This window comes from Apostichopus japonicus, chromosome 18, assembly GCF_037975245.1.
Source record: "Apostichopus japonicus isolate 1M-3 chromosome 18, ASM3797524v1, whole genome shotgun sequence".
Lineage (NCBI taxonomy): Eukaryota > Metazoa > Echinodermata > Holothuroidea > Aspidochirotida > Stichopodidae > Apostichopus > Apostichopus japonicus.
In genome coordinates this window covers 12,792,793-12,820,116 of record NC_092578.1, presented here as the reverse complement: position 1 = coordinate 12,820,116, position 27,324 = coordinate 12,792,793, and the positions used below count along the sequence as shown (strand labels likewise).

Here is a 27,324-nt window from a genome sequence, read left to right as displayed (position 1 = left end):
TTTTTAATTCTGATATTTTATTTTAATTATTTATTTTTAGTCTGTAAATGCTATTTTTAAAATTATATCTCATATCTTTCTGTAGCACGGTTAATAAACAATCTCAATAAATAAAAAATCAATGTTGCAGCGCACCATAATAGTATTGATAGCAAACTAACACATATATATTTATATATATGTGTTATATATTTATATATATTTAAGTGATATGACCGGTATATATCGGTATATATATGTGTTATATATTTATATATATATTTAAGTGATATGACCGGTATATATCGGTTAATAGCATAACGAGTGGTGATTGTGGAATGAGAAAGTGCCCCTCTGATGCTGTGCCCCCCCCCCCCAACTGTTAGGAAGCTTCCTAACCCCTGTCTCTATACATCGGCGGAACAGTCAAATTACATTACACGTTTTTTCTTTAATTTCTCTCGTTTTCATGCAGTTCCGCCAACTATGTTTCTCCAGGTAATAGACAGTAAGAATGTTGCGATAGTACAATGGGTAGAACAACAACATAGTATTACTGTTATATGTAATGCTGTGGCAGCAAAACCACGGATGAGTTTATCCTGGACAATTGGGAACGAGAGGAAAAATGCTTCCTCATCCAGTGTCACAAATGATACCACCTTGTTTAATACAACATCTATTCTGCATCACGTACCGACAAACGAACAAGAATATATCTCGTGTACTGCTAATTTTGATGGACACACGTCGGGTACAGGCTATAATAAGACAGTAATGCTGAACACTTATGGTAAGAAGAAAACGGGTTACAGTACATTTTGAAGAAAATGAAAACAAGAAAGACACTCTCTCAAACATACAAAAAAAGGTATTGAGATGAACAAGCTGGCTCCCCCCCCCCCCTAGAAATCTCATCTTTAAATGTAAACATATAACGTAAGTTCCTTTTAGAACGCGGTATATGTTTCGAGGGTCCTGAAAGGTATAGTCCGGTGGCAGAAAACGTAGCCTAACACTAATCTTAAGAGAGGAAAATATTCCTTAATGGTGAGGAAAATCCCATCTCAATGTCGTTCCCCAATAACTCGAAATATGGTTGATTGCACGGAACACGGTGTGACTGGGTATACCTTCCATCGCTTCAGTAAGTGGATCACATTATAGGTGTGACGTCATCATTGCAGACATTCTTCACAACAAAATTTAACTTTCCAATTATAATTTTCTTGTTGATTTACCCTTAACAAGTATTGGAATGCCTGCTTAGCTGTCAATGTTTTCTACATATAAAATGATGTCAAATGCTTTATTTTTATTAGAAATATTATCCTTCTGTTTATAAGTAAACATTTCAGTATTTACTGTGCTGTTTCTATAGATGTAATCACAAATTTAATTTAATTAGAGGGCTCCATCAATATTTCACCAGCACGGACTTGTTTTTCATATTTATATAACGTATTTATACCAAAATACTTGAAGATGAATTAATTATTTCTATTCTAGGAAATCAGTTTCAAAAGAATTGTTAGATTATTTTAAGAGATTTTACGTGATTTTGATTTCAGTTGTACCGACGGATTTGTCAATTATAATTAATGGCCAAGATTCTATTGACACGGTTCATCTTACGGGAGATGACAATCTTGTGAAAGTTACGTTCCGTTCTTTTGGAGGAAGACCAAACTCATCATTATCCTGTAAACTGAGTGACCCTAACTCCAGCATGACCGACATGAATATATCAGGAATACAGGATTATACCAGACATGGAAACATATTCAACCTGTCTCTGTCGTTTCAGTTTTTGCTTCGGACCCAAGAAACTAAGATCTTCTGTCTTAGTAAATTACAAGAAGTTGATATGGAAACTAATATATCAAGGAAAGTCACACTACCTGGTAAGTAAAAAATATACCGGGTGGTTTCAGGAGCAAGCCCCCCCCCCCTCCCTTAGCCTCATGACTCTAACTTTTACCTATGTGTTCTCATAAGCCCTTATTTTTTACCTACATATGTCCTTGTGTACCTCTGTATCGGTGTTACCTTTGGTATCATTTTCACATAAGCATAAACATAACGTTATTTATTTTCAAATAAGCATACATATAACGTTATTTCATTTTATTATTTTACAAGTTTCTGAACAACGTTTTGTATCTGAATTACCGGGCATCACTACTGGGACATCATTAGTTGGCTCTATTCAGTGGGTAATTATTGGGACAGCGGCTCTCCTCATGAGCCTCATCTTCTTAAGCTGTTCCATGATAATCAAGAAATTTAAATGTGAGTAGCCTATACCGCTTTCATCCATCCATCCATCCGTAAAGTACAAAGAAAAGTATTATACGTCATTATGAAGCAAATAGAAATATTACAAGTCTTGAGGACTCAACAAGTAGAATACCCCCTGAGTTTATGTTATCACCTTGCCCACATGATGGTAACCAGAAACACCCACTCCCCGCAAACACTTCCTCATTCCCTCCCTCCCCTCATTCCCTCCCCTCCCTTCACTCCCCGCCCTACGCCCCCCCCCCCTCGCAAACACACTCGTTATAGAAATGGAGGTTAATTTAAAAAAAGTGACAATATTCTTCCATCATTCATCAAATCGATTATACGTTTATGATATACAGAATAGCACTGGCTTCACAGATAAGTGTGGGGATGAAAGGAGGGTCTAGCTGCTACAGGGAGGGTGGAATGTAGAGGGTAAGGGGGTAATAATCAATAACTTTGGTTTTAAAAGAATCTCTCAAAATTCGTTTTATGACTCTCTCTCTCTCTCCCTTGCAGTCTCCAGGGGAGCTAGGCTATCGACGTAAGTTAAGCATAATTGTTCCAAATAGTATATGTCTACGAATAGTAACTGATATTTCTTTTGAAAAAGAATTCTACCCCTACTATAAAGAAATGTCAAATATGTCCACTGTTATAGCTTTGTGTAAACAGCTTCGAGAAATGAGCTTGCGTAAATAAAGTCTAGCTTGTATTGTTCACTATCATTTTGTGCAAAATAAAAACACACATTTATATATTTATTTATGTCATTTTTTCCAGAAATGTCGGTGCTGCCTCGGATGGACAAGCAAACGTTGAGATGACAGACTTAGATCAACCAGGCGACCAATCAAGTAACTAACCTCATTTTGTATAGTTTTACATGACACTCACAATAACCAACCTGCTATATCAGTATACGGTATAACTGTTTATATAGTTTTACATGACACTCATAATAATCTGCTATATCAGTATACGGTAAATGTTTGTATAGTTTTACATGACACTCATAATAATCAACCTGCTATATCAGTATACGGTATAAATGTTTATATAGTTTTACATGACACTCATAATAATCTGCTACATCAGTATACGGTAAATGTTTGTATAGTTTTACATAACGCTCATAATATCAATCTGCTATATCAGTATACGGTATAAATCTTTGTATATAGTTTTACATGACACTCATAGTAATCAGCTATATCAGTATACCGTAGAAATGTTTGTATAGTTTTACATAACACTCATAATATCAATCTGCTATATCAGTATACGGTATAAATCTTTGTATATAGTTTTACATGACACTCATAGTAATCTGCTATATCAGTAGCAGGGTAGAAATGGTCTGTCAAAAGTCTCCTCTCTAATTTAAACGATTTTACATGATCCTTCACTGTATTAATGATCCGACATTTTTCTATTTAGTAACAATGGTCGTTTGTTGATACCTGCCCTGCAGCCAAACAGTGTTACTTGAACTCACTAAAATGCTGATCAGGTCTCATTGCTCTGTTCTCTCTCTCTTACTCTTTCATACTAAATATCAAACAAGTTTCTGCTTTCACAGGTCTGGAGAAAAAATTACATGAGAAGAAACCAAAGTAAGTTCTTCTTAATAACATTTGCTGATTAAAATAATAAAACTAGCATTTAGTTATTGTCTGAAACGATCCGACATGTTCCTGTGTTGAACTAAGGGTGACTATCCAAATAACTCTCAGACATTGAGGAGTGGCCAAGTAGACCATTCAATGCTTCAGTGAGGAAGAATGTTTCGAAGGTGTCAATTCAATGCTTCAGTGAGGAAGAATGTTTTGAAGGTGGCAATTCAATGAACATGGCTGACCACTATTTGACTTCTAGCATATTTTGGGGCAATACGGATAACCTTTTAAGAATGGTTTTAAGGGCATGATGGTAATTGTTTTTTATATATAACTGATTTAGCCAGCTGGTGTACAGTCATGCTCAATTAACTGCGGAATGTTGAACGTTGCGTTTACTGTGCTACTCCCACCCCCCCCCTACACCCCCCCCCCCCCCCCCACACACACCACCACTTAGTGAGCCTACAAAGAAAGAGGAATAACTATACTGTTTGATTTCCTTTTCTGTTTTATTGTTTCATTGAAGATCAGAGTTACCTGACATACCAACTGGAGAACAAATCTCTCAACATTCTGGAAGCAGCGAGAGCAGTGAGTCCTCAATCTCAGATAAACTAAGTAACATATCTCATAGTCTGTGAGGATATTAAGTAAATGTAGTTACTGATCATCGCTAGAAGAATATAGCATTGTCAAAACAAACCTTCCTAATTTTAAGGGATCACATGGTTTGCGACTTTCATCAATTCAGTCAAACATTATTATATCAAGAATGTTTTGTTTTTCTTTCGTGTCTCCTTTCAGATTATTATTCAGCAACTAAGGACAGTCCTGGTCGAGAAAGAATGTTTAATGAAAAAGACATTTGTCTCGTATTAAAAATGAAGAAAGGGAGGATCTATGATAGATGGATGGGAACAATAACTGTCTCTCGTGACGTCAGTAAATGTGGAGTCTTAACTGCATTGGGAGGTAGGATAGGATTCGCTTCTATGATGTCACAGAATGATGTCACAGTCTATGATGTCACAGAACATCTGGAGGGAATCCCCCTTCACATACATTCCTGCTTTTATGTAGGCCTGAGGAAGGACAAGGGGGGGGGGGCTCAATGGTCAACTGGGGTATCCGATGAATACAGAATATATAATAGTTTAATTATCATGTCCATAATATACATTAAGAAATGAAGACTTCTAAAAGGGAACACAGTGACGTCATTGTCACCTGCCCGCGACCTAAGATGCTCATTGGTTGCTTTCGTTAATGTAACAACGTTTGCATCCTAAAGGTTTATATGTATTATTTACATTATTTCAGTTACCATCAAATCAATTATTTATATTTTGTTCATTTTTCAGATAGTGTTGTGAAAAACAAAGATGTTCATTGGGATGATTTTGTTAAGAGAACGTTGGATCTTCCTCAAACAGATCATCTTGTGAAAATTGAGGGAATAGGCATCGAAAAAAGTGAGATATTATTCATTCTTAAAATGATTTCATCGATATGTGATAGGATATGAGACAGCTTCGCGATAGTTTACTCTTGTGTTCATTTCTCTCCTAAAATACCTAATACTTTGACCTTATAGCTTGACCTTGCTTTGACCTTGTAGCTTGAATATATTTGCATCAAGATCTTCGTTTCAATTTTCTTTTGCTTTTACTCTGAAAATAAAGTTTAGTTTAGTTCAAACTTCAAATCCAAATTTCAACTTCTGATTTTGGGTGGATGCATTAACATGCGAATACACTATACACTCATTGTTATATTGTTATAGTCAGGTGGCTTAGCAACTTTAACGTTACCGGCCGGACAAAAGCACCAAATTTTGCATGGAGTTTCTTTTCGACCTATCTATCACTTTTATCCGTGGAACCCACTTAATCGGTTCCGATTTTTCAAGATGGCGGCCAAAATCCAAGATGGCCGCCAGAAAACAGAAAATGTCATATATCTGGCTGCAAAAATCAGAAATGAACAAATGAGGGGTCAATTCAGGTGTTTCCGGGGTCGCTGAAACAGATGATGGTCATGGCATGTTGCTTGGGCCACCCATTTTCAAGATGGCGGCCAAAATCCAAGATGGCCGCCAGAAAAAAAGGAAATGTCATATATCTGGCTGTTGAAATCAGAAATGAACAAATGAGGGGTCAATTCAGGTGTTTCCGGGGTCACTGAAACATATGATGGTCATGACATGTTGCTTGGGTCACCTATTACCAAGATAGCGGCCAATATAACAGAAAATACACTTGTTGTCACTGTTAAATGTCAGTGGAAGTGTAGACTTGACTTTGAAGATTCTGATTCCTTCTGATTAGTATTGAAAATCCAACCACCAGACAGACTTTTAGTCGATGCAGTTTGAAAATTAGACAAATTTACTATTACGTAATATTTTTGTGACGTCAACGGGGGAAGCAATTAGATAATGCATAATTTACAATTTCAAAACTCTGCCACTTAAGAATGGCGAATCTGATTTGAATGAAACGTTACAGAATTTTAAACAATATGTAGATGCAGGCATTCATTGAATTTGAAGTAAACATTAACTTGAACTTTTCATCTATGGAAGAACGAAAAATCAGCAAGTACTGTGTAAACTCAATAGCGACATACATTTCGTTTCCCTCTTGACGTCAACGGACCCGGATATTTAGGTAACACAAAAACGAAATGAGTTTGAAACTCAAACTTTGATATTTGGGGTTATGAAATACACTCTTTTCATCTATGTAAGTTTCAAATCAATCCGCTGCACTTAAAGTGACCTTCAAAAATGTAAGTTAACACTTCCACTGACCTTTAAGTACATACTGAAAGTATTCGAGAATTCTGTGTACAATGTTTCAATACGATGTTTCTTTACCAGACAGTTCACAGTCGATGTACACTATTTGGATGAACATTGCATCGACAAAGAGATGTGCAAGGCAGATTTGCCTTGCTGCATTTGCATGTGTGCTTTTTACGTGCAAAGAAAACGGACACAGACCAAAGGTCAACAGAACCAAAAACAATCCCAGTCTGTATAACAACCACCAAAAACCCAACTGAAACCCCAAAACAGAAATCTCTCACTAACCCACACATGTATATAACGTAGCGTTTAACGTGACGTGAAAAGGACACGGACCCAAAGGCCAACAGAACCAAAACAATAAATCACTACAAACCAGCCCCAAAAAGCAAACTGCAAACCACAATGAGTGAAACCCCCCACCAACCCATATATTATGTAACGACTACACAAACCCCCACACCTAACAACTAACTCACTCCAAATTTCATCCGGGGAACGCCGTCCCGATAGTAGACGACAGGCTTGCGCCAGCGTCTACGAAATTCAGTGTCGGGAAGCCGTGCGTGGTCGGCCTCCATGCGCAACCTATGTCACTTTGCATGAGGGAGACGACAGCCTCGGCCCTCCAGACGTCCCCATCAAAACTAGGCGGCAACTGCTGTTCCAGATGTGTCTCCTGATGATAGCGGCAAACAACAACAGCAAATCCCTAACCTATCTTGGGCACACAGAGGACAACAAACCATACAATACAAAATCACTACTAATGGCCCACAGTGTGCAACCAATAACACCAATAACAAAGGCGTGAAACCATCATTCCAATACCAACCGGACAAAGGGACACTCCAGCAAAAGGTGTTGCATAGTCTCGATGGCCTCACAGCCCACATGTTGACAAATCCCATCACCTAATCGCCACCTGACTAGGCGAAAATGGTTAGTGATGAGGACTCCATGTGCAATCCTCCATGCCAAGTCCTGGAGACAGCTATCTAGTGACTTACAACACACAGACCGGCACACATCTGGAGTGATGGCGATTTGGCAACCCGACGGGCACACAGGCGCGGGCATTGAACATAACACAAAGGGGGCCACCTTCAGCAGAACATCTGGCCCGCCCTCCTCTTTGATTCTATGAAGTGAGTCACCAATCTGAGTATACATCCCCCGAGGGGCGTGTCGCATTTGGCCGGTTATTGGAAAAGGATCCAGGCCAGTGGTGGCCAAAAAGAAACCCACACCAGAACCTAACAAGAAAGGCAAAGGGAAACGAAGGATTCTCAAACGCAACGAACACACCTTTCAAAGGAAAAGGCGCAGTTTAGATGGTATGTGGACCGGAGCCAACCGGTCAAGGGGGTCTTTTACAGAACGATCCTTTTGACAAGGTTTGGTTTGCGCTTTCCCCAAATGAAATCAAAAATGATCCTCTCCAATCTCACTAAAGCATGATCCGGTGCAGCGATCACCGTACCAGGATACCAAAGAAGAGGAACAATAAAACGATTAACAACTGTAACCTTTCCAGGGAGGGAGAGCCACCTCCGACTGAATGTGTCGAGCCTTGCCTCCACCTGATCAGCCTTCTCGGCCCAAGTGGTGGCCTCGGGGGCACCATAACCTAGCCAGATGCCATTTACCCTGATCATGACATCTGACCAAGTAGCATCGAACAAGAGGGATTGGCCGCGCCAACCTCCTAAACGCAGCCCTTTGGTCTTGGACTTGCTAAGTCTGGCACCAGTAGCCTCTTGGAAGGTGGCCAAAACCTTCAATAAAGGCTTGAAGGAGGCGAGGTCTGACAAAATACAAGTGACGTCATCGGCATATTGCACGCTTGTAACTCTAGCCCCACCCCGTACATTGAAGGGTCGATAACCTAAGCATCTGTCCAGCGAGGTACTAAGCGTTTTGCTGAAGAGAACATACAACAACGGGGAGAGGGGACAACACCGATGGACTCGAACCTTCGAACCGGGAAGGGACCAGAAGTTAATCCGTTAACAGTGACCATGTTCGTGACGTCCTTATTTAGTAACATGACCCAACGAATAAACACTGAGTTCAATCCAAAGGACTCTAAGGTTCTGAACAGAAAGTCGTGTTCTACCATGTCAAAGGTCTTCTCCTGGTCCAAGGAGACCATGGCACATGGCAAATCACGAACTTTAACAAACTTGATCAAGTCAAGTTAGCAGAATTGACGTTGTGTTTATGAAGTGTGCACAATCGTACAAAATCTTCCAATGAGTCGGTATTCACATTTGGTCGGTTTTCCCCGAAGTTACCCTATTATATAGTTGACTCAATGTAATCAGTCTTACATGACACTCGTTAGTCCCATATAATAACGGGCTTTGCGACAGTGTCTATCCACGGTCGATCACACCTCAAAGTTCCCCAATAAGTCCTAAGTGGCTTCCTGAGCCAAAGTGACACAATAAGACTACCAGCCAAAACATATAGTCAGGGTGCTAGCCTGGTTTCATTTACACGTTTGAGGACGGAAGGTTTGATGGTCCCAATCAGTAAAGGAAGGGCACATGGGTCTGAGGAATGAATATATATGAAATTTCCTTTTTTTCCAGGTGGCCATCTTGGATTCTGGCCGCCATCTTGGAAGTGGGTTACCCAAGCAACATGCCATGGCCATCATCTGTTTCAGTGACCCCGGAAACACCTTTATTGACCACTCATTTGTTCATCTCCGATTTTTACAGCCAGATATATGACATTTCCTTTTTCTGGCGGCCATCTTGGATTTTGGCCGCCATCTTGGAAGTGGATTACTCGAGCAGCATGCCATGGCCATCATCTGTTTCAGTGACCCCGGAAACATCTGAATGACCCCTCATTTGTTCATCTCCGATATTTACAGCCAGATATATGACATTTCCTTTTTTTCTGGCGGCCATCTTGGATTTTGGCCGCCATCTTGGAAGTGGCTTACTCGAGCAACATGCCGTGACCATCATCTGTTTCAGTAACCACGGAAACACCTTAATTGACCCCTCATTTGTTCGTCTCCGATTTTTACAGCCAGATATATGACATTTCCTTTTTTTCTGGCGGCCATCTTGGATTTTGGCCGCCATCTTGGAAAATCGGAGCCGATCAAGTGGGTTCCACGGATAAAAGTGATAGATAGGTCGAAAAGAAACTCCATGCCAAATTTGGTACTTTTGTCCAGCCTGTAACGTTAAGCCTAAAAATTGTTGCTAAGCCACCTGACTATTAATTTCACATCACGTTGGTTAAGTAAAGCTGAAACCCAATCCAATCCATTGTTAAGATAATGAAATGACAAGTAAAAGCAAAACCAAATATTAAACTGTCAGCGTGGAACTATATATATCAAAGCACGTCTGTCATAGCTGTTTGTTGAAAGTTCACGTATGCATGTACAAACTGTTACAGTTTCGGTTATCAACGTCTTAAACTAGCTATGTGGAAATTTCAACAGAAATCTTAGCATATATGTTCCTCTTTCATCCGCCACAAAAGTAAAGTTCTACATGGACTATAGCTTTTAATCACTTCAGAATCACAGTGTTTGTTGACCAGCTGAACATAATGGATAATAACATTGTAAGCTTACAGTATGTAACGTATCGAATGTAAATATGATGTAGTAGTAGAAAGTGTCATAAAGATCCAATAATTAATTAGAAATTACTAAATTGTTCATACTTATTTTCTTTTGTATTTCTTGTATACTATTAGGTTTTCTTTATCTTATCACCGAACATCTTGTATGTGATCCATTGGATAGCCTTATAACGAGTGACTCCAGTGCGCAGGGAGAGTTAAGTAGTACCATGTCAGTGACAGAGGTTATGAAAATGTTAGCGGGTATACTGGAAGGAATGGAAGTCTTAAAGTCTTATGGAGTAAGTTTATTCTTGAATGTAACGTACCGTATACTGTGACGTGACATGTCGTGTTGTCATGTAGTGTGATATGATGTGTTGTAACGTGTTGTTATATGATGTGATATGATAATCTATGTTATATTGTGTTATGATGTAAATAACCTAACTGAGACATTTATTCTTACAGTCTTATGGAGTAAGCTTAATCTTGAATGTAACGTACCGTATACTATGTCGTGATATGTCGTGTTGTCATGTAGTGTGATATGATGTGTTGTAACGTGTTGTTATATGATGTGATATGATAATCTATGTTATATTGTGTTATGATGTACATAACCTAACTGAGACATTTATTCTTACAGTCTTATGGAGTAAGCTTAATCTTGAATGTAACGTACCGTATACTATGACGTGACATGTCGTGTTGTCATGTAGTGTGATATGATGTGTTGTAACGTGTTGTTATATGATGTGATATGATAATCTATGTTATATTGTGTTATGATGTACATAACCTAACTGAGACATTTATTCTTACAGTCTTATGGAGTAAGCTTAATCTTGAATGTAACGTACCGTATACTATGACGTGACATGTCGTGTTGTCATGTAGTGTGATATGGTGTGTTGTAACGTGTTGTTATATGATGTGATATGATAATCTATGTTATATTGTGTTATGATGTACATAACCTAACTGAGACATTTATTCTTACAGTCTTATGGAGTAAGTTTATTTTTAAATGTAACGTACCGTATACTATGACGTGACATGTCGTGTTGTCATGTAGTGTGATATGATGTGTTGTAACGTGTTGTTATATGATGTGATATGATAATCTATGTTATATTGTGTTATGATGTAAATAACCTAACTGAGACATTTATTCTTACAGTCTTATGGAGTAAGCTTAATCTTGAATGTAACGTACCGTATACTATGTCGTGATATGTTGTGTTGTCATGTAGTGTGATATGATGTGTTGTAACGTGTTGCAATATGATGTGATATGATATTCTATGTTATATTATGTACATAACCTAACTGAGACATTCATTACGAAAGCAAAATAATGTATATATTTCTACCGACCTATATTTGGGACAATTTTTTTCTTCTAGTTTCTCCATCCTGGTTTATCAACAAAGAAGATTTTGTATACCAAACAAGGACAATGTAAATTATATGATTTCTGTCTCGCCGAAGATGCACCAAAGATAATAGCATTCAAGAAAACACAGGTAAAATATAAACCAATTAATGAGTGATTCTCGTCACGCGCTGAGCTCTTCACTGTCAGCGAGACTTCCACCTTATTGTCTTATTGATAATTGTCTGCATGATATTAAAGGAACTAATAGGAAAACGTTGAAATGAGTGTCTAAAACAACTCTTTAGATCAACATTACGGGAGGATTTCCTTTCTCTGTTCCTCACATATAAAGCTAATTGAGAACCCTGCAAGGTAGACCTAGGTATCTGAAATGAAAAACGAAGTGCTTTCTGTTCTGTTAGTTACACTTGCAAAATCTGTAAATAGGGTAGCACATTTAATGAGTGGTAAACTAATTGTTTCTTTCTCTTAATAAACATGCCATACCTGACTCAGTCTTTCATAATTATAATGTTTCCTGTAGTGATCGAACAGGAGTAGCATACTTTGCCTTTCCCTTTCCCTCTTATAAGGTAAAGATGAATTTCTAATATATGTGATGAGTGTTATATTTGTCGACAATACACTACAACAATTTGATATGTCCACAAATATCTTACAGGTATACATTATCGGAGACTGAACACAGCTTTTAATGAATGGGTGGGGGAAGGCGGAAGGGGTGGGTCGTAATACTATCCTGGAAATGTTGTTTTACACAATTTTGGTAACGTATCTTTACACCAAATATCCTTTCATTTACAGGATGAAGTTTCAAAATCCTTAAATCTCTTCCCTCCTGAAGCTTTGTTTCGGAGTGAATATACAGCCGAGAGTGATGTATGGGCTACAGCTATTGTTATATGGGAGGTCATAGCAGATGGTAAATCATTCCTATATAAAACTGCTTGAACCTTGCAGTGCTATATATTCTTTTGATTTGATTGCAAGAGTTTATTGGAAACTTTGCAAATTTAGTTGACTGACTCGGACACAATATGTTAAACCAGCAGCCCAATGGAAATGTTATACGCACAAACTTTGAGTTTTGTATCGGATTGTGCTATGATATACTATTTTTAAATGATTCAAGACATAAAGGTTTTTGTCATGTCATCTACAATCTAAAACAATAAAGCAATACATAATATATGAATATTCATTGTGCTGATTCTAATAGGAAAGCCGCCATTCGCCGTCGATAAAGAGATCAAGCCTGGTGATACTATCATCGCCCCTAATTTACTATGGCCAGAAAGGTTTCTACAGTTAAGGTTGGTATATTGTCATAACATAAACGATGTCTTGTTCATAAACTTGAGAATCCATGGGGTCAGCTCGCTAATTGGGTCTTGTTTATCGAGTTACATTAGATTAAAACATATCATAATAACTAATTCATTCATACTAAATTGTTTTAGTCAAGAGAGGTATGTTAGATTTGACAGTTTAAAGTGAAAATATTTCAGTTTCGCACACATATATGGGTTATGATAATACTTGTCAATGTACTATATGTTAATGCTTCTCCATGTTTTTCTTAGAAACTTTCTTCTGTTTGATTGCTGGAGTGAAAATTGTTCTCTAAGGCCATCTATCCATCAGCTGAGAGCTTCATTTAAAACGGTTCGTATAATAAAAGATCTACAACAGTTAAAACCATGTATAACTAGACGACTGAGTTATCATATGACTAAACGCACCAGACGCATCACTACATGACAGTTTCAGAAGGAATAAACTTCATTTATTTGGACATACAATATTATATCATTTTAGTTTTGGTTATTTAGTTTATATTTCAATAATTGAAGTAACTTTTATTATTTAAGTTTTGTTTAATAATTATAAATGACTTTATAGGAATTTTAGCCTCCTTACGTCAGACGAACTGTGGTTCAATTAAAAACTACAAAAACAAAGACATTTGTTAAAAACATATTGTTATTTCCAATTTAAGTAATGCACGAAATTCAATTTTTTTAATTTTTTTATAACCATGAATACAACTGGAAGGCGTTTATAATCGCCAGGCCTGTAACAGTGCTACAAACACTTTATAAAATATATATATATATATATATATATATATGTATAAAATATACAAAGACAAAAAATAAAAGGATATCAAAATTTCAAACAGTAAAGTACTTTTGAATCATTCTGTTATTACTTTTTAACATATATATTCGACGTTGATTATTGATAATATTTGATTTTTGATTATTTGATTTTTTAACAGATTTTCGAGAAATTGATTGACCACAGCTTCTACGAGATCCCAATGGCGACTTTATATACACCAATGGTTTCAAGTTGCGTCGAAGAACAATAACGAAATGATCTCCTTACAATATGAACGTACCATCATTTATAACCTATTTAAGCGATATATAGAACTGTGCATGTTTATAGCTAAGACTTCATTTCATCGGTACGTTAAGTTGAACTGAACATACAATTACCTCAAACCCGGCTTAATATGACAGACAATAAATGATGTGTTAAGAAATGTTTTATTTGAATTCAATCAATTTAACTACGTTTCCAATCAAACTATCGTAGGGAGCATAAATGTAATAAGTATATATTTGATATGAAACAATCTATTACAACATGTTATTTCAATGTTTAAGGTTACCGCCAAACTTCAGAGCCTAATGAATGTGTCACAGCTGACGCTATTGGCCAATATATGTCACGTGATTGCTCGAGGTTAGTCGATTGAGATGTCTGGTGTTTTATGTTGTACACTAAGTAATACAGGAAGCTTTAATGATCATTGTAATTCGTAACACTGCATTTCAGCATTAACAACGTAGGTATACTACAACGAGGCCTAAATGTCACAGTTTGTACAATTCTAACTACGTACGAGGAAGTATATAGTATGTCCATGCAATCGATCTGTAGCATTGACATACCTTAAACAGTCACATACAAAAGTAAAAGTGAAAGAATACTCTTTTTGTCTATTATAGTTTGTCTAGAGTTTCGTTATGTATGCTCAAGCACCACACTAATCCACAGAGAGTGGGCACTTACAATACTCACATGTTATTGCATAGATTTACATATACAATGATACAAACAGTCTGTATAGTATTATCCGATGTGGTTGTATCGTAGTTTCAATTGTTGTGTTGAGTTTGATGTTACCAAGAGGATGCGGCTACAACGTGTCTTGTGGATGAGAATAAATAATGGTACCACTAACCCCGCCCTACTCGTCCAACCTTTAAACGCCGTTCATTACCAGTTCACATCATGTTAGAGTATCACTTTACATTTAAATAAAGTAATTTCTGAAAAATAACATGAATTCTTTCCTTTTGCTTATATCGTTCTTGTAAAACATTCTCAGAGTTTCTTTTCATATTTTCATTTTAAATATTTTAATAAAAAACACCTGGGGCTATATTAAATTTCGAGAGCGAAGAATAGTCTTTTTAAATTCGTGGTTATGATGCCTTAGATTCTTAACTTAAGATCGCTATCTTGCTCTCACAACAGTACAGTACTCCACAAAGTATTCCATAGCCTACATCTATACATCGTCTGCAGGAAGTTAATCACGTTTACGTTTATCCTGTTTATTACGATATAAACTCTGAATTCATATATTTGTTGCGGTTATCAACATCTGACCAATGGTGTCCATCTTCTTGAGCTCTTCCACTGAGATTACTCACAACACCTGACCATCACTGTGTAGACTTTAATAGAACTTCAGCAGTATAGCCTTGTTATTGTAATACGCGTTTACGTAGGTTTATATAGTGCGGTACTGACATCCAGTTTTGTAGTATTATTTTAACCTAGAATTTATCCAATCAAGTTGTATTTATATCGTACATTTGTAATCTCGCGGATACAGATCCAGCATGTTTCACTACAGTCCTCTGCTTGCAGGTAAACCCATCATCTTTGAAACTCAGGATGACCTCATGAAATCTGTACAGATGAAGAGAAATAAGATATGTGACAAAGGAGCTTAATAGAAAGAATGAGTAACACATAACATACAAGAACAATAAACATGTCAAATTGGTAGTAGAAAATTACAGCTTGATGTGATGAACAGTATACCAAAGAAGCCCAAAGCCAGAACCCCCCTTCCGCCCTCGCCGTGCAGACCGAATATGCCCTTATGTCCTTAGGATTATAGCATTTACCATCCATGGTTAAACTTATGATATTAAAGTATGGGCTCCGTCATGGAGCCACCGATACTGTGAAAAGAATATATACAGAACCTGTTCATGATATTCCTTTAAATTAGGAAAATACAATTTCAGAAAGACTGATAATAAATTGCACGGCCATGATTACATCAATGTTGCACATATATAGCAAAGTTAATCTTGTGAAATTTACAATCAGAAGACTGGAAGTTTTTAAGCCTTTGATTGATCAAAAAATTGGAACACTTAATGATTTTTTCCTTTTCAAACCTAGGCTTCTGGTCACTGATCGAATAACCCCAAACATTACTCCGTGTATTAACGATTAACTTCATCAAAAGAAAATAATAAATAATAATTAATTGAAGCAAAATCAGCTTTCGTAATTATTAAATGATGTCCTGTGAATAATTAGAACAATGATTAAACAAAGAGAACATCCATAAATCTATAAGAATGTAAATAGAACAAAGGTCGGTATCTTAAAGCACAAAATAAAACAGGCAGTATTCAGACAGCCAGGTAGTGTAAACATGTGAAAACGGTTTTAAATTAAGAATAAAAACAATAATCGAGACGAACTTTCACGAGAATGTTACCAAAACCTGGTAGATCAAGACAAAACGTCATTGACGGTAAATGCTTACATGTTATGGTACAAATGTTCAAAAATGTGTCATTATGTCGAATAGAACATCTTGCCGAATCCCGCACCCGTGACCCTCATAGATTAACTCAGTCTGTCAATAGAACATATTGACGAATCCCGCACCCGTGACCCTCATAGATTAACTTAGTCTGTCACTCATTATCTATGCGACCAATATCCGAAGTAGACATTTTGCAATAATACTTAATACACAAGATACGAAGTTAAAACAACACAAAGTAAAGTAAAGGCCTGACGAGAGGGAATGGGGGGGGGGGTTACAGTACGTCCAAGAGACACCAGTGTCCCCGAGGTCCAAATTGGCTCTCGACGCTACTGGTAACGAGTGAGAATACCTTTCCCTTGAAGCAACGATTTCCAGCTTTGTTACAACTTAAAAGACATTTCTGCATTGCTGTAAACATATGAATTGAACACAGACCTAGTGTTCTCCTATTACAACCTGACAAAATGACAACCACTACACCTTCGTTGGAAATAACATGAATATAGAAATGGCTTTCCGCTTTCGAGTTGTGTTTGTGCAAGATTTTATATGCCGGCAATGAAGACGTATATTATTTATCCAATAAATGAAGTTGCTTAATATGCAGATAAATTGTTTGCAAACGATACCTTACCTTACACCGACTTCTGAAGTGAACAACTACCGCTAACTTCAAGTTGATTTTCCTCTATAGAGGGTGACGGCGTCACAGTATGTTAGCACCAATCAAAATAGATCTTAAAGAAGGTTTGGGGTTTCAGCCAATCGCTGCCAAGCACCCCAAATCAAGATGTCTGCGCCCATAGATGTAAACAAAGTGCAAAGCGTATACGAGAAGAATGGCGACTTCCAGCCCGACTTCAAGCGTGTATAGTCAAGGTGAAGGAGCATAGAAATAGAGAAATGGCGAGCGGTCGATTCGGGCGCTTTGGAAGTGATGGAGAAGTCCGAATTTCGATATAGCCTACCTATAACTAGTAGTAGGCATAGTATTAACTACTGTAGTTAGGCCTACTACTAGTATAGTAAAGGCTTCATAATTGACGCACCCCCGTAATTGACGCACCTTCAATAATTACTACTGTAGCAACGATACAGCAGGCCACCTAAACTTTTTGCAGTCAAGCAAAATTACATATTTCATTAGTTTGAATCCATTTCAGCTATTTGCTGACCAAATTGTGGTATTTTTTAAGCTTTTAGCACCCTCCCCCTCAGTTTTGCACATTTTTGGACATTTGGAAATCTTGCTCCGTAAAAATAACCAAAATTACCTCAGTATTATACCACTACTCTCTCGGACCTGACCTGTCTGAGCTTAGAGGTTCAGAGCATAGCAAACAGCATCCAAAGCATACACTTAGACCTACACTACAGTTAGCTTATAATCGAATGTGTCAATTTAGGGGTATGAAAGAACTTGACACGGCAGACATTTTGTGGTCAAATTCTGCTCAATTGTACGGTGCATATGCACAGAACCTTAAATATTTTGAGATCATAACATTGGGGAGGAACTACACATATGAAAAACACACACAGTTAAGTGATTTGGATTTTTCCTTGATAGACATCGTTGATCAAATCCTTAAGTGCGTCAATTATGAGCCCACCATGCTACTACTACTACTAGACGTAACTGTATTTTAGGAATGTAACTGTGTTAGCCTAACTTAGGCCTGCAAACTGTACTGCCAGTGTCATGCACGGCAATTCACTCTGGTATTTTAATAATTATTAGTACCCTAGGGCCTAGGATCAATACTTAGCTTTGTACTGGTGGACCCAAGGGGAGGGGTGTCGTGCTTTCCCAAAGGCGATTCACAATATGTCTAATGCCCCATTGTTTGTCAATGTGCAGCGTATTGTCTGCAATTTTGAAAAATATAATATTATTACCAAGTACTCACTCCACATGTTCTTCAGCATTAGGCTATACTGTACGTATTTCGTGGACTTTTGTGGATGGAATTGGAAGCCCTCAGTTTGTAATGACTTTGTAAACTGCAGTGATTGAGATCCTTGTTTGGACAAGGTGTTGAGCTATTTTAATAAAATTGTGACAGGTGATCAGCATGAGATCCAAGAGAACTTGATATGTCATTCAAAAGCATGACTATACAGTCTGGCCTTAATCTTTCCAAAGATGGTTTCCTGACAACACACCCTGGCAGAAGATGTCAATGATCATTAACATGCTGATAAAAAAGATAGTACTAGCAGTATAGAAGCACAACCAAAAAACATTGGAAAGGAAAGTTAAGCTGCACTCAAAGACACACAAAATATTTTGCATGGTTCCATGACTGGTCTATGGAAGTTGCCATCATGGTATTGTATGAACGGAGACTCTGGAGCAAAATGTTGTTATTCCATATTTAATGGAGTGGCACCTGGTTAATGGAGATCAAGCACAGTGTATGTAAAATACTGGTGTAAGTCTGAGCAACTGGATATGCGAAAGACTCCCCCATATTGGAATGTTACTTTTAGCTCGAACAAGCTATGCCACTTGAACTATTGTGACTCAGAATCTTCACTCTGTCAATCTATCTAGCTGTTATCCATCTGTTATTCATCTTTCTACAGTACCTTTTTGAAGTAACTACTGAATGGGTGGTGTGAAAGCCCCTCATAGCACTGGGACTGTATGACAGCCTTTGGCTTAGCCATCCTTTACCAACTTTAAACCGTGCAGTCTTGTGTTTGAGGCAAGTGGGATTGCTTGACAAAAGATTGAACTATTAAGTTTATGTAGACAGCTCAAAATTGGCAAAATACAATTAGCTTCCTAGTTGTATTAACATGTAATAGATAACCATCAAGGTGGTAATTTTGTTCACCATACATGTATCTGTGCTAGCAGCCTAGGATGTCATCATTTACAGTTTGTATTTAGGAATTCTATAAAAATTATGTCTATTTCTTTCAGGTTGACACACGATGTGGCCGAGTACTTATTTATGAATCAAGTAGAGCCTTGTTTACAGGAAATCTGCAGCATATCATACAACATGCCAGTTTCAGGGTTTGCAAATCACTCAATCTTTTGGTATATATGACCAGTTTACAGCACTTGGTAACTTATCAGTAGTATTAAAAAAGCTATATAAATTTAGGGTTAAAATTTCACAACTTGAGTGTTGTATTACATTTATCTATGGTTGTTTAAGTGCTTTGGAAACTCTTTTTGTGGTGGATTTTTGTGGTGGATTTTTGTGAAAGTTGGATACAATTTTCCTCTGCAATGTCACAATTGCAACCAAAAGCATTCCTCTGGCAACTAGAAATGTTCATCCTCTCAGTTTAGTCACTGAGCCGGTGTTCGTTCAATCATCTGTTGGCAAAATTTTCAGACATTGAATGAGAAGGAATTCAATAATTTCACCTATGGCAGTTTGCAAAACTTTTGCCAAAAGTGGGCAAAACTGGCAAATACTCTACACAAAATACCAGACATCACACTCATATTTTCATGCATATTGTGTTGAAACTTTTTATCTTTTTATTCTATTTATGTCAAGAGACATGCTGAAGGGCATAAGAAGCCTCATAGAGAAAGGTTCATGAGTGCAGTAGTAGCAGAAAGACATGACAGTAATCACATAGAGACTGATTTGGCTGGACATAACTGAAAATTATATGTTCTACTAGTTTTATCAATTTTTATGTCTTTCACCAGCCATGATTGCTAATAATGAAGGCATACTGTGCATACCTGAAAAGGCAATGGGTTGGGAGGAGGCATATTTCTTGGTTTTGCAGGTTTATGTGTATGTATATAGTTGTTTAAAGCTGCAGTATGGTATAATGCAGTTGAACCTCATATTGTGATAAGTTAAATACTGTCCCTGGATACAGTTAGTATTTTACCTTTGCAGACATTCTTAGATGTTTACTCATTTAGGTACTGTAAAACTTCATAAGATCAAGCAAATGATCCAAATAACTATGATTGATCACAATTCAAGTGAATTGAGAAAGCACTGTATGCAAGCAGAATAACAATTAGAATGGTTGTTCAGTGATGATAAAAAAAGGGGGTGTGGCAGAAAAGATTTGTAGGTATATTTGCTCAAGTTACTATCATAATTATCATATTTCTGCCACCAAATCATACAGTTAATCAAGAAGAATTTTATACTAGTGACTAATAATTAGTAAGCGATGTTAAAATAAATAACAATTCTCAACATTAAAATGCTATAGAAATATGCCCTTTGCAAATCACAGGTGATATATGTTCTGTTCCTTTATTGACAGATCTATTTAGTCTAAAAAGGTTCTTTTCACTGTGAAAAGGTATTTTTTTGTGGCATGAAATAGTTATCCTTCAGCAGGGTTCATATTATGTTATTTTCTGAACATTGCAGTAAATGAACCCACCCATTGTATGTTAAGCATTCTGTGGTTTCAGTCAGTCTTTTCAGTCAATTAACATTTCCTTGCTGTCAAGGTAGTATGCAATTACCTCTTTGTTTAATTAACAAGAAATATCATGTTGCATTGTGCCTGGATCAAAAACAACAGTTAACTTAAATTTATGTGCATTTTGTGTACGGCATTTTGTAGTTTTGGTTCCTTGCTGAAAGCAAAGGAACCTTTGTAATCAGGTCGGTGTGGGTGTGTGTATATGTGTATGTGTGTGACACTTAAGTTTTTATGCACGATAACTCAACAAGGGCTATGATTGATCAATGCTATATTTGGTGGGTGGGTGGGTGGTCCATAATTTGTTGATAAAAATATTGATTTTGGTGCTCATATCATGAATATTAATGAGGTCACAGGGTTAAACCTACAGTAGACAACCATAAGTCACAGTCCCATCAAAAGTGAGTGTGTTATTGATAGGTAGCTTACACATGGTGATGTGTGTTACAATTGATAACGTGTGTATTTATGAGGAGGTGTGGCTTTGTAAGGCAATTATTGATCTTGCTTCATCATTACATACTTGGAGTGTTCCCTGTTAATCAATGAGCAGCAGCAGGAACCATGAAATGTTTTCATTCTGGTTGACAGTACCTTGCTATGCCAAATGTATCTTGGAAATACCATAGCTGGTTGTGTTTCATATGTAAATTAGTATGTGTGCTTTGTGCTTGCTTATTTCTACTTACGATCTAGTTGCTGGAAAAAAGCAGTGATTTGTTTTGTTATTCAAGTGATATCAAAGCATATTTGTGGTGAATAAAGGCAATACTTTATGATTACTTGGTGATTTCAATAAACTCAAGTCTCAATTGATAATGGTATTTGGTTGTTTATTTCATTAACTATTATTGACAGATGGATAAAAATCCACATTCTTGACATTTTTATTATTACGGAAGGGACTGAAATCTTGTCAAGGTGCTCTCTAGCATAAAATAATTTAAAATTATTAGATGAACCCAATTGCCTGTGATGCTACATCATTTGATGTTGTGACAACTATCTCACATGCAACCAGCCTTCACACTAACTCCGTCAGCATGTCTACAGCACATACTGAGCAGAACATTTTGGGTGTGTCTCCGCTAGGGATACTGAGCAGAACATTTTGGGTGTGTCTCCCCTGCCCCCCCCCCCCACCTATCTGTCATACCCTCACACTGGATGTGAATGACTTTGCAAGTGTGAGGGTCCATGTTTAATGTTACCACAAAAAACATGACTCTCTAGGGAGGCTGATTTATTTATAACATTTCCACTTTGCCCCCTCCCCCATACCCAAGTGTTTTCGTAGGGAAAACTCGGAAAGTTGCACCTACAACAGCACTCCAATAATGCTAACAACAGCCCGATCATTTAAGTTTGGAAAAGGCAATGGTCAGGCAAAACTCTTCTTCGCACCAACATCATGCAGTATACTACTGCCAAGGGGGGGTGGGGGATCAATAACCCCCCCCCCCAGGATGAAGAATCTCAACACTTTAAGGCTTATAGCTTTGAAATATGACAGGTTATGTATCTTACATTAATGTAAACAAAAAGGTATACATGGCTCTGAATGTAAGTAGAACATATAAATTAGCTCTAAATGTAAGCTAACAAGAGCGCCCTCTACTAATATTTATTTGTTCCTTGGCCACATTTGCATGCCATTTTAATCACGGGACATTTTAAATCGGGCAAGACTATAAACAATAGTGAGTCCCATCTGTGGTCTTGTACCAACAACATAAGTTCTAAGTCAACGTGGCCTCCCACTGTGGCGTAGCCAACATTCAATTGTTAGGGGGCAAGATTTTTCTTAAGAGGGGTTGATGGTAGGAATTACCAAGAAATATATGTATTAACGGGCACCTCGTCTGCACAAATACACATCTAATGGTACAGTGGAACATGACACACTTTCACTTAATTTACCTCTATTGCGGAGACAGTCGTCGTGGTTTCTGCATAATTCCGCACAATATGAAAAGGATACAGTGAATAAATTTGCTACTCTAATTTACAACATGCCCAGATTCCCACAGAAACAAGTTTCACTAGGCCTATAGGACCTATACCTGCAGTGAATATTCTCCACAAGTGGCATCATTGGTCGCTGAAAATAAACATGGGTTGCTAGCGTTAGTTTGTAACGGTTATACAACTGGCCAAATTATTGGCGCTTATTCTGTAGGACGATATTGATCAACGGTCTCCGTATGTGGGTATGATGAAGGCCCAAAATGTATAATATTTCGGTCTGATTACCAAGTTCTGACCTTACATGAAGTATGAACATGAGCCCTGAGGTATACTTGTGATCAGAACTCGAAGAAATGTTAAAAAAAAGTATAATTTTGAATACATCACTGGATCTCATTTGGGGGGGGGGCAAGACTGTAGCACAAAGCAAATTTGAAGAAGAAAAAAAACCTGGCTCCCTCTGGATACGCCACTGGCCTCCCCTAGCTGTATAGACTCGGAGTGATATCATAATTATCTACCCTTTCATTCTCCTCTCAATCCCTACAATAATGCATTTGATCGTCCTGATCATTGCATCAATGGACCCAGCGAGTCCAATTCTATCACAAACAGTATTTTTATCGATTTTTATGACGTTATATTGTGGAGCGGTATTTTGCGCCAATGTAAACTTTGCCCGACTGGCTTGAAATTCTATATTTAAATAATAAAGACAAAGCTCAGTTTTGCAATGTCATATCGATTGCCTCCGACCTCTGGTAATTTTTTTATGATATTTTTTAAATTTTTGTATGTCTTTTTAACATGCCGCCTTTTATTCAAGTATAAGAAAAGATGTGAAACTTAAGAAGTAAGAGAAAATGTCATGCTGTATATACGCCACAAATTATTATGCCATTGCATGTTGCATTTCCGACTTATCGACGTACACGAATACGTCACATCCCCTTGGAGTTAAAAGACGGGAAAATCGGGATTTAATTTACAAAACGTACCTTTCCAATTAGCTTTCAAGGTAATTATAAGTTTCAAGTTCACAGATCTTTCCAGTGCTGTGGGGTTTGCCTTAGAAAGTATTCTTATGAAGCGCCCTCACATGGAGAGCAACTTCCAATGAGCTTATACATGGATATCACGTGAAAGCATCGGTCTGCCATAATATGCATTCGGAGGTTCAGCTTCCTATAGACCTCTTCATTTAGACACCATAATTAATCAGGCTAATCCTAATGGTAAACCTATAGGGTGTGGGTTAACGCCATAATTGTTTCGAAAATTCTTTTCGAAGTCGAAATCCTTTCCACTGAATGCCGCACATATAAATTTTAGTTCCAACCAAGATTTTGACTTTCTTAAGACTTTAATATTTTGGACATGTCATTCTCCTGTGATTCTGTGACGTTATCACACTCGTTTGGAAGGTGGGGAAGTTTTCCATAGAAACTATTAGTTCTGCAAGTTTCTTTCGATTTTTAGCCTCAGTTTGAAAATATGGCCAGTTTAGCACTTTAACCTTTAACCTTCTAAACCAGAAATGGTATGAGCATCCGTCTCGAATATGTTTGGGAACTAGTGACCCACTAAGCCATACAATTAGAAGATCGGACCCCCACCCCCTTTAAAGACCCCCCCCCCACTCTTACGGAATACCTTTGAGAAAACAGGTGTATTGGACTATATATGCTACAAAACATGTGCATTATTGTGTATAGCTGATCATGTGAAGGTTTATTTAGAAGCACTCCTTCCTTCCGCAAATTGTTCTCATCTGTTATTGGTATATTTCGAATCAGCCTGCTGAACTTTGGTCCGGTGGTTAGCTATTCAAACATCTTACATCACTGCTCATTTATTAGCCGTGCTGCTGTGGTATTTTTCTTTATTATTCACTTTTCTTAAAGGATAAGAACATCATTTACAAAAGGGCAATGAGCAGCCTAGTAATGAACAAATAAGAAACCAGAAAGTCAAAGATTTAGTGATTCCTTGCACATAGGAGAAATTTTGTTAGGGCTTTGATTTCAACTAGAGATTTGGATATACCATGTTTGTAAGTTATTCACAGTTTGGGCTGTATTGACCTTCACCAAAACAATAGGGTTATTTAATTGATATGGATCATCGACATACCAAGTACATATCAAAATCTTATTGCTTACTACAAAGTTACTGGCCAGAGAGAACCTACAGGAACTCAGCAACTTACGCGAAATGCAGCTCGTACACCGGTTTCGTTGCGACAGTTTTGTACGGATGCCTGATCCGGACGACGAAATGATATAGGCTTGTGCATCATGATCGTAATGCAGAAACATGTATGTGATGACAGTATGGTCGATGTTGGGTACCGTAGATTGGGTTTTCTGAAAACTACTTCTCTTGACCTCAAAGGAAATTTGACACGCATGAAATTCCACAGCGATTTTGTTCTCACCAAAGGCAATCTACGTGCTTTGTTTGTACATTAACGCAATTTCACTTTTAGAGTAATTTCTCACAAGATTTTCAGACTTTCACCTCAGATCTGCTGACCTCACATGACTGTTGACCCGCGTCCAATATAATAGGGATCTCCTACACAATATGGGCCATCTACATACTAAGTATGAAATCCTTCCAAGTTACCCCTTCCTACAAGATATTGTGTTTACAAGCAGTTTAAGAGGTTTTTTAGTTTGACCTCTGGTGACCTCAAATGACCTTTGACCTCCACCAAAAACAAAAGTAGTCTTTTTCCTAATATGGGTTACCCATATGAAGAGTATGAGTTACATACAAGCTTCAATTGTTGAGATATCGTGTTTACAAGAAAGTGTCTCATACACACACACACACACGCACGCATACATACATACATACATACACACATACATACATACATACATACATACATACATACATACATACATACATACATACATACATACATACATACATACATACATACATACATACATACATACATACATACATACATACATACATACATACATACATACATACATACATACATACATACATACATACATACATACATACATACATACATACATACATACATACATACATACATACATACACACACACACACGCACGCACGCACGCACGCACGCACGCACGCACGCACGCACGCACGCACGCACGCACGCACATACATACATACATACATACATACATACATACATACATACATACATACATACATACATACATACATACATACATACATACATACATACATACATACATACATACATACATACATACATACATACATACATACATACACACATACATACATACATACATACATACATACATACATACATACATACATACATACATACATACATACATACATACATACATACATACATACATACATACATACATACATACATACATACATACATACATACATAATCAGTTTGTGATCATCACTTCATAAGAAACCACTGGTGGACTTTGCGTTTTGCTTCGTCAGTCATATCCCTACAATTCTAAGTAGACGGAATATGGAAATGAATTCAAAACTTACCAATGATGGCATTCACTCCTCTGGGGTGTAAGGGTGGTTTTCTCTCATCTCCTCCTTAACTACTGGCACCTTTACCCCTGGCAACGTTTCCCTTGACGCTGCATTGTATAAGCGCTTCTCGTGTAAAAACCCGCCTACACATCATATTACGGACCATTGTTGTATCGGATTTTGCCGTACTGGCTCCCAGTTTTTCTGTCCTTGACAGGTAACCCCCATATCCTTTCTTTAAACTCAACAACCTAGGAAAAGGGTGAAGGTAAAAGACCAGTTCAGACATATGAAAACTACAGAAACAGGTGCAGTGACTGCATGGAAACCTATAAAACAACAAGGATATTCAGATAACATTTCAATTTGACTTGCGATGACAAGACAAAGCATCTTACACATACCTGCACAAAATGACCAAAACAAAATCATCATTGGACAGATTTCTTCTACAAGAAATCCAAACTTCCATGTTGGTTTGATTTGTTCCACCTTTTATCTACCTTGGTTTAAATAAGAAAAATTAATATTATCTCAATTCATTTGACAAGAGAGGGAATCGAGTTTTTTTGTGGTATCATCTAAGCATAAAAACAGAGAGGTTCACAACAAAACTTACACCAACATCCGAGGGTTTCTACTGAAGGTGGTCAAACGACTAAGTTGACTCCATTTCCTGAACTTCCCGTGGCATTTCATCTGATGAATTGTGGTGTTGGGAAGCCTCAACATTTGTCATCTATACGGACAACTTTTTTTAATTGTTTCAGCGTTTCCTAGATGTCTATTTGAAGAAAACTGTATGTAAACTCATTG

At 37.4% G+C, this 27,324-nt stretch overlaps 1 protein-coding gene and 1 long non-coding RNA gene across 4 annotated transcripts; one reads left to right on the top strand and one right to left on the bottom strand.

Moving 5' to 3' along the window:
* The first annotated feature begins 360 nt into the window (after positions 1-360).
* On the top strand, positions 361-21,544 carry LOC139958775 (uncharacterized). 3 transcript variants are annotated; one of them, XR_011789869.1, is made up of 16 exons: positions 361-772; positions 1,551-1,883; positions 2,122-2,271; positions 2,785-2,809; positions 3,049-3,122; positions 3,848-3,881; positions 4,414-4,478; positions 4,692-4,859; positions 5,249-5,359; positions 10,429-10,595; positions 11,703-11,822; positions 12,500-12,617; positions 12,915-13,008; positions 13,279-13,360; positions 13,977-17,453; positions 19,507-21,544. XR_011789869.1 is itself a non-coding variant. In XM_071956107.1 (15 exons), exons 1-15 carry the CDS (start codon positions 466-468, stop codon positions 14,067-14,069), a joined length of 1,941 nt encoding a protein of 646 aa, XP_071812208.1. In that variant the 5' UTR covers positions 455-465; the 3' UTR covers positions 14,070-18,442. The 3 variants fall into 3 exon arrangements, 1 of the variants encoding a protein (XP_071812208.1); XR_011789868.1 differs by having other exon boundaries at positions 19,164-21,544; XM_071956107.1 differs by lacking the exon at positions 19,507-21,544 and having other exon boundaries at positions 455-772; positions 13,977-18,442.
* On the bottom strand, positions 15,549-27,201 carry LOC139958785 (uncharacterized). The gene is made up of 3 exons (XR_011789874.1): positions 27,128-27,201; positions 26,518-26,759; positions 15,549-15,688 (listed from the first exon to the last, which is right to left on the bottom strand). It is a non-coding gene; the product is annotated as an uncharacterized lncRNA (long non-coding RNA).
* Positions 27,202-27,324: the final 123 nt, after the last annotated feature.

Excerpts from the sequence above, each read along its gene's own strand:
- LOC139958775 (XM_071956107.1), top strand. The coding sequence starts at position 466 with ATGTTTCTCCAGGTAATAGACAGTAAGAATGTTGCGATAGTACAATGG. Across the intron at positions 4,860-5,248 it reads AGTCTTAACTGCATTGGGAG|ATAGTGTTGTGAAAAACAAA; the intron begins GTAGGATAGGAT and ends TTCATTTTTCAG. Across the intron at positions 13,009-13,278 it reads GAAAGGTTTCTACAGTTAAG|AAACTTTCTTCTGTTTGATT; the intron begins GTTGGTATATTG and ends TGTTTTTCTTAG.